At 56.2% G+C, this 13,282-nt stretch overlaps 3 protein-coding genes across 5 annotated transcripts; all 3 read left to right on the top strand.

Annotated features, from left to right (window-relative positions):
• Positions 1 to 927: 927 nt before the first annotated feature.
• CCDC28B (coiled-coil domain containing 28B) lies at positions 928 to 5,223 on the top strand. Of its 2 annotated transcripts, none has more exons than XM_007125103.4 (6): positions 928 to 1,018; positions 2,273 to 2,460; positions 3,602 to 3,768; positions 3,887 to 4,083; positions 4,307 to 4,329; positions 4,918 to 5,216. In XM_007125103.4, exons 2-6 carry the CDS (start codon positions 2,297 to 2,299, stop codon positions 4,970 to 4,972), a joined length of 606 nt encoding a protein of 201 aa, XP_007125165.1. In that variant the 5' UTR covers positions 928 to 1,018; positions 2,273 to 2,296; the 3' UTR covers positions 4,973 to 5,216. The 2 variants fall into 2 exon arrangements, with proteins under 2 accessions (XP_007125165.1, XP_007125166.1); XM_007125104.4 differs by lacking the exon at positions 928 to 1,018 and adding an exon at positions 1,870 to 2,180 and having other exon boundaries at positions 4,918 to 5,223.
• Positions 5,224 to 5,255: 32 nt separating this feature from the next.
• On the top strand, positions 5,256 to 8,168 carry IQCC (IQ motif containing C). Of its 2 annotated transcripts, XM_024125501.2 has the most exons (5): positions 5,256 to 5,451; positions 5,883 to 6,026; positions 6,329 to 6,593; positions 6,831 to 6,949; positions 7,066 to 8,168. In XM_024125501.2, exons 1-5 carry the CDS (start codon positions 5,410 to 5,412, stop codon positions 7,897 to 7,899), a joined length of 1,404 nt encoding a protein of 467 aa, XP_023981269.1. In that variant the 5' UTR covers positions 5,256 to 5,409; the 3' UTR covers positions 7,900 to 8,168. The 2 variants fall into 2 exon arrangements, with proteins under 2 accessions (XP_023981269.1, XP_007125164.3); XM_007125102.4 differs by lacking the exon at positions 5,256 to 5,451 and having other exon boundaries at positions 5,594 to 6,026.
• A 477-nt stretch (positions 8,169 to 8,645) lies between these two features.
• On the top strand, positions 8,646 to 13,083 carry DCDC2B (doublecortin domain containing 2B). Its single transcript, XM_028484737.2, is given in 12 exon segments — positions 8,646 to 8,876; positions 8,878 to 8,912; positions 9,854 to 9,905; positions 10,345 to 10,421; positions 10,663 to 10,794; positions 11,106 to 11,185; positions 11,188 to 11,242; positions 11,347 to 11,386; positions 12,019 to 12,165; positions 12,438 to 12,641; positions 12,911 to 12,956; positions 12,959 to 13,083. Coding segments are annotated over 12 exon segments (1,146 nt in total). The 3' UTR covers positions 13,006 to 13,083.
• The last annotated feature ends 199 nt before the right edge of the window (positions 13,084 to 13,282 follow it).

Raw genomic sequence — 13,282 nt, 5'->3', positions numbered from 1 at the left:
CACCTACCAGCAAAGAGTGTCTGGGTGCTGTGGGGGAATGGTGTTACCTCAGACTACTGTTGGGACTTCCGTGGTGGTTCAGCGGCTCCCAGCATGGGGGACCTGGGTTTGATCTGTAATCAGGGAACTAGATCCCACGTGACACAACTAGAGTTTGCATACCGCAACTGAAGGTCCCTCATGTCGCAATGAAGACCGGGTGCAGCCAAATAAATAAATATTTTTTTAAAAAAAGACTATTGTTGGGGCTTCCCTGGTGGCGCAGTGGTTGAGAGTCCGCCTGCCGAGGCAGGGGACACGGGTTCGTGCCCCGGTCCGGGAAGATCCCACATGCCGCGGAGCGGCTGGGCCCGTGAGCCATGGCCGCTGAGCCTGCGCGTCCGGAGCCTGTGCTCCGCAACGGGAGAGGCCACAACAGTGAGAGGCCCGCGTACCGCAAAAAAAAAAAAAAGACTACTGTTGACTTTCAGTAGAATGACTACCTTCCTTCAAGGCTGTTATAAGGATTAAATGTACGTAAAATGCTTAATAGGGGACCGGAACTCACTCACTTGAAAGATGGTTGTCTTCTCTTGCAGTTTCTTCCTGCTGCTGCTGCTTCTTGTGCTTCTTATATGCCATATATATATATATATATATATTCATTCATTCTCTACCCCCCACCTCCTCCTCCCCTCCATTTCTGACAAAGCTGCCACCATTTGGTAAGGGACTGTACCTTCTCTCCAAAACTGATAGGAAAGTGAAAGGGTTTTTTTTAGATTGCCATCACACAACCAATGTCATCACCTTAGCTCAGCTGGGGAGGTAAAGTCGAGTGAAAGGGACAGCTTAATAAATGTGGGGATGTTCCTCCCATCTGACTCCATCCCACTCTAAAAAAGGTCACTTTCTCTTTAAATGCAAATTATCTCCCGCGAGCTCAGCTTCCACCCTTTCCGTTCCCGAGTTGAAGAGTGCTGCGGAGGGCGGAGGGGGAACCCCCACGGAAGCATCACTCCAGACCCCAAACCTCCAGGTCAGTTACCCACTTCGGGGGTGGGTGCAGAGGCTCAATGACGCGGGTCTGATGCTCCATTTCGGATCCTGGCTCCCGAGCTGAGCGATCCATTTGGCACACGGCTTTGGAGATTGTGGGAAATAGATCCCAGGTCGCCCCCAGCCATTCCTGGGGAGCCGTGGCTCCCACTGCAGTTTTTCTGTCGAGCCCCTAATTGAACCAAGCTGCTGCTGGGCCAGGCAATTGACGCGCTTCTGTCTCCCCTCCACCACCGCCCTCCCACACCAGTGCCAGCCAGCCTCGTACCAATTTAAATGCTTATGCCCCCAGCGCCACCGCCATCCCAGAGTGCGGAGTCGGGCTTGGTGGTGGAAGCTGGGAGTAAGCAGCTTGAGGAAAACCCGTAAAGGGTCTTCAGACCTCCATCGGGGGTGGGGGGGGCCTCCGCGGACCTGGGGCTGAAAGGGCGGGGCCGGGCGGGAGATCCAGCGGTGCCAGCCTCGGGCACAGCCTTTGTTGGAGGCCCAGGCTGCCTGCTACGTGCCCGACCACCCGGCCCTCTCTGGCTGCAGCTGAAGCCAAGCGGGGACTTCCTGACTGGGGAGGGTGAAGCGGCTGGAAGTCTGTCCCAGGGAACTTCTGGGAGTCTCCTGGTGTTTGCCATTGGGGGTGGGGTGGAAGAGGAGGGATGCCAGTGCGGGGAAACCACACAGCCCTGCCAGCGTGCCACGGCTTCTGCCATTGCTGCCCATCCTCAGGGGGTTACTGCCTGACACTGGGGTCTTCCCAGGTGATCCCATCCACATCTCTGTCACCTTCCATGCTGAGGTTTGTCAGCGTCTGTCCAGGCAGTTGATAAATAGAACGGAGCCTAGTTAAGACACTCCTAATCCTCAGCAGGGCTCCTGCCAGTTCACATCCACCCTGTCTCCCGCTACATTTCCTCTGCCAGCTCCGCCCCCTCAGCTACAGGGACAGGAAACCCCAGGAGCAGCAGCAGGAAAATAGTGTCTGGTCCAGCCCTTTGAGGCAGGGCCTAGGTTTTCAGGCTAAAACTGGAAGGCAAGGAGGACCTGGGGTGGGCCACAGAAGGTCCTTCAAATACACATCTGTGACCCCAGCAGTAGGTGCTGGCACCTGGCCTTGCCCATACTGGGCAGCTGAGGGGAGAGTTACGAAGGTCTGGGGGCCATCCTTTGCAGCTCTCAGGGATTGTTGGGTGGAGGGAAGGCTTTGCCGCTCACTATCTCAGGGGGACTGCCTCCCTCCCAGGGCCTGAGGCCTAGCCAGCATCCAATGGAGGACAAGAAGAAGAAAAGGAGTCCCAAGCCCTGCCTGACCCAGCCGGCCCAGCCCCCAGGCACGCTACGCAGGGTCCCAGTGCCCACCAGCCACAGCGGCTCCTTGGCCCTGGGACTCCCTCATCTGCCATCCCCCAAGCAGCGGGCCAAGTTCAAGAGGTGGGTACAGAAGGGAAGAGGGCAAGGAGGGAGGGACCCTACTCTGGGCTGAGCCCTGTGGGCAGGGAGGTAAAGGGGGCCTTAGCCTACGTTACTAAGCAGTAATCCATGCCTCCCCTGGGGCTCCTCCCACCCCCCCATGGGCCCCTGAGAACTCAGACCCAGTTCCTGCTCTCAAGTGTGTTGGGAAAAGGCCAGGTGGGTCACTGGGATCACACAGCGTGATGATGCAGCTCAGAGCAGGGAGTGAGCAAACTTCCAGGAAGTGAGTCAGAGAAGGCTGTTGGGCACACTGGAGAGGGAGAATGTTCTAAGCTGAGGGGCTTGCCTGGCAGAAGTGTGGTAGAAAAATATTGTCTGGAAGGTTCCAGGAACCACAGGTGATTTGGTGGTCCTGGATTGTCATGGGGTAGGAAATGGTGAGGGGATACTCAGGTGAACAACTTGAATTCTCCACTTAATTTTTTTAATGATTGAAAATTTGCCTCCTACCCTATAGTGTCTGTGTTTGTTTCCACTACCCATGCGTTCTTTCTCTGATTACCGTGTTTCCCTGTGCCTTTGGCACCACCTGCCTGAGAGGCATGTTTGGAGATGGCCAAGTGGGGGTAGCTGAAGCTCAGGGCTGGGGCAGGGATAGTAGGAGACGCAACTGGAGAGGCAGCGGGGCCAAGCGGGAAAGATCATTCAGTGTTATCCCGAGGGCAATGGAAAATTCAAAAAAAGAGGTTTTTACAAACAAGAGGGGCAGAAAGATATTTTTGGAAGAGGTAAGATGGCTTTCATGGTAATAAGGGAGTAACTGTCCCCAAGTTCACTGAGGACCGGTGAGGACAAGTGATTCACCCAGGGTCACAGGAAGAATGAGTGAGGTGCTCAGACTGGAACCCGGGAGCCCCATTCCAGGCATGGTTCTGGATGTATCACTGGCAGAAAAAGACTTCTTTGGACCTCACACCCTCACCCTTCTTCACCCACTCCCTTCCCTTTACCCATCCCGGTGCCCAGAACAGGGCGAAACATCCATTTACGTTGGTGGGTGGATAGAAGGGTGAGTTAGTGCATAGACAGATGGCACAGAAGACCTGGGGTTACCTGGCTGCCACTCACCCTGTGACCATGGCCATGCCCACCTACCCAGGGTCGGCAAGGAGAAATGCCGCCCAGTGCTGGCAGGAGGTGGGGGTGGCTCTGCAGGCACCCCCCTGCAGCACTCGTTCCTGACCGAGGTGACCGACGTCTATGAGATGGAAGGCGGGCTGCTGAACCTGCTCAATGATTTCCACTCAGGCCGGCTGCAGGCCTTCGGTGAGTCCTGGGGGCGGGGCTTAGAGGGCAAGTAGGTGGGGCTGGAGGGCTGGGTCTCTGGGGCGTGGCTGGGACCAGGGTCCCAAGCGTGTTCCCAGAGCTGACAGGTGCTGTCCAGGGAAGGAATGCTCCTTTGAGCAGTTGGAACACGTGCGGGAGATGCAGGAGAAGCTGGCCCGGCTGCACTTCAGCCTGGACGTGTGTGGAGAGGAGGAGGAGGAGGAGGAGGAGGAGGAGGACGGGGTCACTGAGGGGCTACCTGAGGAGCAGAAGAAGACGATGGCTGACCGCAACCTGGACCAGCTGCTTAGCAATGTGGGTCAGGGCTGGGTGCTTCAGTTCCTGGGGGCACCAGAGGGTGTGTGGAGGGGTACATGGTTCTAAGACCATTCCTGGCCCCTGGGTGAAAAGCTGGGGGTGCATGGAGCCAAAAGCTCTGGGCCTCTCAACCCCCCACCAGAAGATGAACCCCAGAGCATCTGGAGTTTGACCTGGTGTCCCTCCTTACAAAAACTTCCCTTTCTCTCTCTGTTGACAGCTGGAAGATCTTAGTAATTCTATGTATCCTTTCTAGGGGACTTGACAGTGTGTAAGTGTGTGCACGCCTCCCAGAGATAAAATCAGCTTCGGCCTCCCCACCACCCTGCAGGAATCTTTACAGATAACCAACATCCTCACCCCTTTCAGTCCTACAGAATTAGCCACAAATTCCCCCTACCCAGGTAGAGGGTGCAGAAAGAATTCCCCAAATATTAGGAGAAAGAAAGGTGGTTGCAGGGAATATGTTTTACTTGCTTATCAAAATCTTTGCAAGTACTTTAGCCGACACCAATCCATGGCAAAGCTTGTCTGATGTCTTCCTATTCTTTCAGCACTGAACAATTCTTTTTACTGACTTAAATTATCCCCGCATCTAGTTCTATCAGAAGTAGTGCGGGTGCACGCTCCTGCATGATCTAAACCAAAAGCGAAGGGGGTAAGGCACCTAGCAAGAAGAGCAGGTGAGGACTGCAACCCCAGACCACGGAGCACTCCAGAGTCCCTGGCCCCCGCCCCTTTGCGCAGTCGGGGAAACTGAGCCTGTGGAGGTTGGGAAAATAGGGCTGCAAGGACCCGGGTCCACAGCATCACAATCCTTGACCGGCACAGACAGAAGCTGCACCTGGCTGAGAACGCCGAGCCTGAGGAGCCGTCAGCTGTGTAGGTGTCGGACGCAGGCTCAGACTGCCCCTTCTCATTCCCTTCAAACTGTGACTTTTTACGGACTCGATTGGGTGTTCCGCGGCCCCCCCAGGTGCTATGGGGGAGGGGGGCATTGGATGGAATTAAACCATAAAGAAAAAAAGCGGCTCTGTGTCCTCCCTCCCCTCGCGCCTTTACTCGGCAGGGGCGCCCGGGCCCCAGCTCTCGCGGGGACGCCCCTTTGCAACTAACTTCTGGTTTGGGAGGTCCCGCTCGGGGGGCTGGACTCCCCTGTGCTGCTCTGGGAGTGGGAGTTGGGGACAGGGGCCAGTTGGCGCCCAGCCCCGGGCAGGAGCCGGAAGGTTGCCGTGGAGACGGCGGGGCGGGGCCTGAGCAGGCCAGCGAGGCGCAGACTGGTGACGCACTGCGGAGGCGCCGGGCGGGTCAGTTTGCGCCCGGATGGAGCGGGAACGGTTGGATCAGAAGGTGACGGCGCTGCAGGTGCGGGGCGGTGCGGGGCGGTGCGGGGCGGGCGGGGGTGGGCATGATTCCTCCCCCCACGAGATCTCGGACTGGGACCTTTGGACAAGATGAGGCTGTCACGTCTAGTAACCTGCCCGCGTGCCCACCTCTGAACCTACCGACCCAGCCCCACCGGCGTGAAGAATGCGGGGACCCCACGGACCCTCACGCGCCCCCCCACTCCCACCACACACTCCTACGGGATCAGGGAAATGAAGGGAAGGTCCTTCAATCGAAGAGGTGGATCCAGCCCAGCACGCTCCCTCGAACCCCCAGAGCGCCAACACACAGCGTCACCTGTCCTCTCCCCGGGGCCGGGTCCTCTCTTGCAGACCTCTCCAGGAGAATCCCCCAAGATGCCCCCATGTTGCAGTGATAAGGGTTTTCTTTCCCCTCGTTCTCCACACCAGGCCTGCGTCCGGGGCTTCTTGGTCCGACGCCATTTCCAGAGTCTTCGAGCTGAATATGAGGCTATTGTACGAGAGATCGAGGGTGATCTGGGCACGCTTCAGTGGACTGAGGGCTGGATTCCCAGGCCCCGATTTCTCCCAAAGGTACTACACACCCTAGAGGTAGAAGAGAGGGGGAAGAGGGACCTGGGCAGGGGATTCCACCCTTCATGCTGACAAGCTGTTCTCATTGGAAAAGGCAGCAGACTCAACCTCCTCACACCCCAGTCCGTAATCCTTATCAACTTGTATGCTAAATCATGGCACCCAGACACTTGGAGGCAGCAGAATCAACCTCCTCACACCCCAGTCCTTAATCCTTATCAACTTGTATGCTAAATCATGGCACCCAGACACTTGGAGGGTTTAGCCTTGGGGCTCTCATACCTTTCTGACTGATTTCTCAGAAGGCAAAATACCAGCAGACCTGGAAAGCCGGAGAGAGGGTACCAAATCCAGAGCAGGAACTATGGAGCCGCTTCCCATGTAAAGAGCCTGAGAAAGAGGCCATCTGGGAGGAGATGATACTGAAGAAGTCAGGAGAGAGCTCAGCAAACTCAGGCAGTCTTCCCTGCAGAGATGATAGCCCATGGCTTCAGGATGAGCAGAGCAGGAGGACCAGGAAACCGAGCGAAGAGGAGACCAGAGACATGTCAAAGATGGAGAACCCAGGTACCTACCTCTCTGCCTAGATCAGGGCAAGCCCCTGACCCTCTCTGGGCATCAGCTTTCCCATCTGAAAAGTGAAAGGCTTGTGCTAGGTAAGCTGCATCCCTTTCCTTCTTCCCTCTGCTTGGTTGGGGGCAACTCATGGGTGGGCAGGGGGAGGGTGCCAGGGTCTAATGCTAGGCCAGTGCCCACTGTCTGCCCCCTCAAGGCTTTCTCCCTTCATTCTTCCCTCCTTCACAGAAGCTACAGGTCCAGGACGGCCCCATAGCCAGACTGTGCTCCAGGAGCTCCAGTACCAACGCAGCCACTTGGCTATGGAGCTGCTGTGGCTACAACAGGCCATCGATAGCCGTAAGGAGGTAAGCACTAATTTGGAGCCCTCTCTGCACATTTAGGGCCAAAGGTGGGGGTTAGGGAAAAGCCTCCTGCCATGCCCAAGCAGGCCTGCCTGGTACAGTGTTCTCTTCTCCAACAGTACCTAATTCTCAAGCAAACACTGAGATCCCCAGAGGCGAACCAGGCCAGAGACGAGCCCAGCTTGTGTCCAGACCATGGGGGACAGGGCTGTGAGAAAGCTGGGTCACAACCAGGCCCACCACTGGAAGACCAGTCCTACAGAACTACTAGAGAGCCAGACCACATGGATGACTCCTGCTGGAGACTCAGATCACAACCCCATAAAACCCCAGAAATACTGGCCACTACAGACAAAACCACTGCTGGGGCTAAGTACAGGGACCTATGCTACAGACAGGCAGGACCACAGCTGCCCACACCATGGGATAATCAGGCCATAGGGAAAAGGCTCACCAAAGAGCCAGAGTGTGGAGAACAGACCTTCGGAGGGACCTGCCTGCAGCTGACAAAACTTCTAGAGGACGAGACCCACAAAGGCCTCAAATCTAGGGGCTACTGTTCTGGAAAGGCCAGGACACAGCTGCCCACACTCCGTGAGGACCCAGACATTGAAGACAACTCTCCCAGAGGGCCAGGCCCAAAAGAGCCTGATTGCCAAAGAGCTGGGCCACGAGAGTTGGGCCTCTCAGAGGACCATGTCATCTGTGATGGGACTTTGGCAGAGCATGGTGGCCTGGATCTCTGGAAGACTAAACCACCCAAGGGCCAGACTCCCAGTGATAAAAGCTCCACAGATAGAACCTCTAGTGAATCTAGCCATGAAGGATGGAAAAACCAGAGGACTGTACCATGGAGATCAAGGCCACCTGAGAAACTGTCTTCCACAGGGTCAGACCACACAGGAGAGGATCACTGGAGGGGGCGACTGTGGAAAACAGGACCACCAGGCTAGACCCTGGGGAACTGGGGAAGACCAGGTTCCAAAGGGGGATTCTATGAAAGGGCAGTGAGGGAGACAGGACCTCATTGTAGCTCCTTGCCCGTGGGTACTGGTGGCTAATGAGGCCAAGAGAAGCTGGAGCACAGAGCTGGCATCAGTAGAGGTAGGAGGAGACTTTCATCCTCTGCCTGTGGCTCAACCCAAATTTTGGGATAGGGAGCCACCTGGGCTGAGTAAAGTTGGGGGGCTGATGGAGAATAAAGGTTTTCCTTAGATTCTGAGCCTGGTTGTATTTATCTTCTGTCTCTGGTCAGGACAGACTCTGGGCCCTCCTGTTCACTTCCTGCTGACGTGGGGCATCTTCCCCAGAGCTGGCTGGGAGTCACAGCCCAGGAGCAGACTAGCCGTCCTCGGGGAACAGCCCCCAAAGCTGATCTTCCTTTAAGCTCAGCCCTTGGGCTGCAGAGTGGCAGGGAGGCCGAGAATCCCTCCCTCCACCCAGTACTGGAACATCTGTGTTTCAGTGTGATCTCTGCCACTGCCTCTCTCACTGAGCCCCAGGCTCTTTCTTCATATATAGTGATCAGACCCACCAAGAGCAGATTGGATGAGACCCTGAATGCAGACAGATGCTCCTATGGAGGCTCTCCCTGCCTTTCTGGGTGAGAGGGCAGGACTCCACCTCTGATTGGCACTGCTCCCAGCCCTGCCTTAGTTGCCTGGCAACAGCTCTGCGTCTCTATAGCCGGGGACACGCTATGGCAGGTGGCAGTCCAGCAGCCAAGAGGGTAGTGGTGTACCGGAATGGGGACCCCTTCTCCCCAGGCCGCCAGCTGGTGGTGACTCAACACTGCTTCCCCACCCTGGAGACCTTCCTCTGTGAGGTGACATCGGCTGTGCAGGCCCCACTGGCCGTGCGTGCTCTCTACACGCCTTGTCATGGCCACCCTGTCACCGACCTGGCAGACCTGCAGAACGGAGGGCAGTATTTTGGCTGCTGGCTTTGAACGATTACGCAAGCTCCCGTGAGCGGGCTGGGGCTCGTCAAAGAGCCTGGGGAGAGAGGTAATAGCAATAGCAACAGCAGGTGTTCAGCACTTCCTATGTATCTCACGGAATACAGCAATCCTATGAAGGGGGTGGTCTTATCCCCATTCTTTGGAAGGGGAAATCAAGATAGTGAAATAACCTACCTAAGAGTACATAAATAACACGTGGAGCCACAGTTCAAGTCAAAGTCTCGCACTGATGTTCATGCCCATCCAGCCAGGACCAACCAGTGGGAAGAAGAACATTCTGCTGGTTGAGCCCCTTTTTCCAAAGGCTGTTCCTGACTGGGTCCTTACCACCACCATGACCATCACCACCACCACTAAATACTCTAAATCCATCCATCACTTCCTCCCTGCTGTGTTTAGGCATCCCGTGCTCTCCATTAGGCTGGGATTATCCTTTACAGGGTGGGGCTATGCTTTCCAAGATGGGAGAATAAATAATTTGAGTGTCTGAGCTTCCAGCTCAGATCTGGCTTCCAGGTCCTCCTCCGTTCTCAGCTGAGGTTGCTCGCTGTAATGTTAAGGAGCCAGGGGTTGGGAGCTAGACAGACTTAGAGTCTGGGCTCTGTCACTTCCATGTTGCTTAGGTGAGTCACTTAACTTGCTCTCAGTCTCATACAAAATGAGATGAAACCGCACACCTCATGAATGAGAAAATTTCTGAGATACAGGAGGATCTCGACCTTTAATCTTGTGGTTTGTGTCTGAGTCCCCAGACTGGATGTTCAGCCTGATACATAACCTAAGGCAGGTTCAAGTGTCAGCATCTGTTTCCAGACCGAGATGACTGAGACTATTCCAGTGGGAAGGAAGACTTGGTGAACTGGGCCCCAGCCCCACACTCTGGCAGCTGCCGGGCTGTTGAGGACCCAGGCTCCCCAAGATGACCAGTGACCTATCTGTCCTTTCAGCTCTTTACACCTTAGAGAGGAGGATCCAGGTGGGAAGAGCAGCAGACTACCAGTAAGTCCCGGAGCGACAAGCCCCCAGGCCTCTGTTCTCCCATCCCCCTGGGGGCTGCCCCACTTTGGTCTGGGAAGTCGGGAGCCCTGGAAGCAGCAGGATCTGCCACTCTCCACACCTACTCTGGAGCCTTCCCGGGTGCAGGATTTCAAGACTCTGTTCCTTGTGCCGTTCCCAAACTTTTACTTTACTTTAGCTCCAGGCTATGGTCCTCAGAGGAAAAAGGAAGCTATAAAACAGAGGGATGGGAGGGGGTTAAGAATGTGACCTAGGGGAGGGAGAAGTACCCTTCGGTAAAAGGCGTGACCGGTCCCATCCCCCCTTGCCCCCTCTTCTGCCCCAGTCTGGTTTCTTTCCCTCACCCTACCCACCTTGGACTGACCTATCCCTGACAAAAGGCCTCAACTCGCTCCTGATCTGGGGGCCTGATGGGTTTCAGGGCCCTCCTGTGATTCAGCAGCCATGGGATGGGGCCCTTGGACAGCGGCTACCTGCAGGTTCCCCCTGCTATATCCAGTGAGCGCCCGTGTTGGGGAGCAGGGGCAGAGATTTTTGTTTCAGTGAGACCAAGGAAAAGTGGGTGGATTTGTTCCAGGAGCCCCTGGTGACTGGGATATAAAAAGTCCAACATGCTTAATGGGTGAAAAACAACGCACTGGTTCTTGGACCATCTTCTGGCTGCTGTGCCATCTTTCTTCCTCTCACACGTAGGTAGTTCTGGGGACCCTTCCCCTTACCAGGCTGCTCTTTGTCCCAGTGTGTTCAGGAATGGGGACCTGTTAAGCCCCCCATTTAGCCTGAAGCTGTCCCAGGCTGCCAGCAAGGACTGGGAAGCAGTGTTGAAACTCCTGACTGAGAAGGTGAAATTACAGAGCGGGGCTGTGCGCAAGTGAGTTTGGGGACTGTGGAGACCTGAATGTCCCCAAAGGGAGCCTCCCTACTGCTTTTCGCTGCCCTTGAGGATGAAAAGGCAAAAGGAAAGCATGTTTCCCCAAATGGGACTTCTTTCTGTGCCTCAGGGAGAGGCCCCTCCAGCCCAGCCCTCGGAGCCAGGGCAGAGCCTGGGTGACTGGCCCTGGTGCCCAGAGGGCCAGCAGCCAAAGGGCACCTTGAAATAGCGGTACCCACCCCCTTGTAGTCTGCTGAATATGAAGATCCATCTTGTTCACCGGCCCTTATGTACTCACCTCTCTCTCCCAGACTCTGCACCCTGGAAGGGCTCCCACTGTCAGCAAGGGAGGCTCTGGTGAGCGGCCATTACTATGTGGCTGTCGGAGAGGATGGTTCAAGGCCCTCCCCCATCTGGTGCCTCGTCCCTCACTGCCCAGGGGCTAATGGTATGTATGTGTGAGGTGGAGGGGTAGCAGGTTAGAGCAGAGGAAGCCACCCTGACTCCATGTCCTGCTCTGCCTCCTACAAGCCTTCTCTTATTTCACTGCAGGCAACCCCCAGACCCAAAGTCCAGGCTCCACAAGCAGCGGGTAGGTGAGGCAGGGGGTCATGGGGGGTGGGAAAGAAAAGGAGTGACTAGCTGAGTCCTCTTCCAGCTCAGCCTCTGACCTTATCTCACTGCATCCTCTCAATAATCTTGTGAAACAGAGACTATTATTCCCGTTTTCCAGAGGAGAAGCTGAAGTTCAGAGGAGTGAAGTGATTCGTTCAGGTTAACACAGTTATTGACAGGGGCCAGACCAGAAACTGGTCTGAAAGCCAGCTTATCTGGGCTCTGTGAAGATCTTCAGGACTCTGAGTCGCTGGACCTAATGCCAGGTTGGATGCTGGGAGAGGGAATCAGCATATCTGGCATAACAGGGTCCAAAGATGCTTATCAGCTCCCCATCTTATCCCAAGCCGGAGCCCTTCAATGAGCATCGAGTGGGGGCAGGGGGATGCGGCCTGGTTTCACTGGGCATCTAGAATACCAGGCACCATCTGCCGTGTCCCTGGATAAGGCCGCCTGATGAAGAGGGAGCAGGGAGGGAGGATGCAGGCTATGAAGATGGATGGCATCTCCTCTTCCAAGCTCCCACCAGGAGCATTCAAACCTGGACTGGGAGTGGAGAAGGTAAGGACAGCCTGCACCCACGGCTCAAGCCCAGTGTTCCCTCCACAGGCCCATGGCCACAGAGCACAGGCAACCCAGTCCTCTACAAAGGAAGCCAGGCAAATTGAGCCCTCTGCTTTTTATGCCAGCCCCCAGCAAGCTTTTCAGCATGCTCCCCACTCTCTTGAGGGGATCCAAGAATCCAAGGCCTTCTCTGCCAGCCTCTAACAGTGACATAGGATGGTCCCTGCTATGCTGAGGGAGTTCCATGGGGGCAGAATGCCCAGGTCCAGAGCTGGTCCTGACTTCAGGACAACTGTCTGTCTCCTACTCCCCCGTGTGCACAGCCAGTCCCTTGCCTCTTCACAGGGACCTGGTTTATGAAAAGCACGTGGAAACTCAAAGCCATGACATTTCCGGGGTGGGATTTGGAAGGGGTGGGGGTGGGGCCAAAGGCCTGCCTCTGAGCTAACCTGCCATCCTCTGAGGTCCTGGGCGAGGGGGAGTGGAGGGGGCTGGTAGAGAGGGTCAAGGCAAAGAATGTGAGGGCTCCTCAGCCTGGGCATCAGCCTGTAACTTCCCACATCAGAGTCAAGGGAGTGTATGGGGCTCCCCATGCAAGGACGGAGACAGCAGGGGCCCAGGGAGTAGCACATGATGAAGCCACCTGGACAGAGGAGCCCCTGGATCAGGTGGGCTGGGGCCGGAAGCCGTATGTTGGGACAGGAGTTCTGAGCTGGAAACGGGCAGCTCTGGGTCCCAGAAACGGTTCTTCTCCCTTGTGACTGTGAGCAAATCTCCTAACCTCTCAGAGCCCGACTTCCTACCTTGTTGAATGAGAGGGCAGATGCTAATTTCTGGTCTCTTCCTTTCCTGGGGTGGGCAAACCCCAGCCTAAGGACTGGAGGCTGGACGTGGGGTGCTAATGGCTCCGTTCTGTGTGGCCTTCTGCCTCCTCCAGAGGGCAGCACAGGTAGTGGAAGAGGCCCTGATCCTGCAAAGCCGGCCGGATCTGGGGCAGCTCTCTCGGCCTCGGCCCCTGCTCTGCCATCTTGAGAGCCAGCAGCTGCAGCCAGGAACTGGGGACCGCCACTCTGCGGCCACCATTTATCCTCAGCCTCCAGCGGCCGGTTCTCGAGGAGCTAGGGCCTCCCCTGGGCTCACAGGGTGCGCTGCAGCCCCAGTCCCTCTTCTGCCCCTAAACCCACAGCCCAGCCTCCTTTCGGCTCCGAGCAGCCCAGCCCAGCCACAGAGGCCATTTCCTTATGAGGTTCTCTGGCCAGAGAGATGAGTAGCCAACGGAGCTTCAGGGGAAAAACACAAACTGGGGAGC

Source organism: Physeter macrocephalus, unplaced genomic scaffold (assembly GCF_002837175.3).
Source record: "Physeter macrocephalus isolate SW-GA unplaced genomic scaffold, ASM283717v5 random_222, whole genome shotgun sequence".
Classification (NCBI taxonomy): Eukaryota; Metazoa; Chordata; class Mammalia; order Artiodactyla; family Physeteridae; genus Physeter; species Physeter macrocephalus.
Note: the sequence above shows the minus strand (reverse complement) of the source record. Positions and strands in the feature narration are given on the sequence as shown.

Coding starts and splice junctions, on each gene's coding strand:
- IQCC (XM_007125102.4), top strand. CDS start 5,685: ATGAAGGGAAGGTCCTTCAATCGAAGAGGTGGATCCAGCCCAGCACGC. Junction 6,027..6,328: donor GGCCCCGATTTCTCCCAAAG/GTACTACACACC, acceptor CTGATTTCTCAG/AAGGCAAAATACCAGCAGAC. Junction 6,950..7,065: donor CCATCGATAGCCGTAAGGAG/GTAAGCACTAAT, acceptor CTTCTCCAACAG/TACCTAATTCTCAAGCAAAC.
- CCDC28B (XM_007125104.4), top strand. CDS start 2,297: ATGGAGGACAAGAAGAAGAAAAGGAGTCCCAAGCCCTGCCTGACCCAG. Junction 4,084..4,306: donor TGGACCAGCTGCTTAGCAAT/GTGGGTCAGGGC, acceptor CTCTGTTGACAG/CTGGAAGATCTTAGTAATTC. Junction 4,330..4,917: donor GAAGATCTTAGTAATTCTAT/GTATCCTTTCTA, acceptor TGACCGGCACAG/ACAGAAGCTGCACCTGGCTG.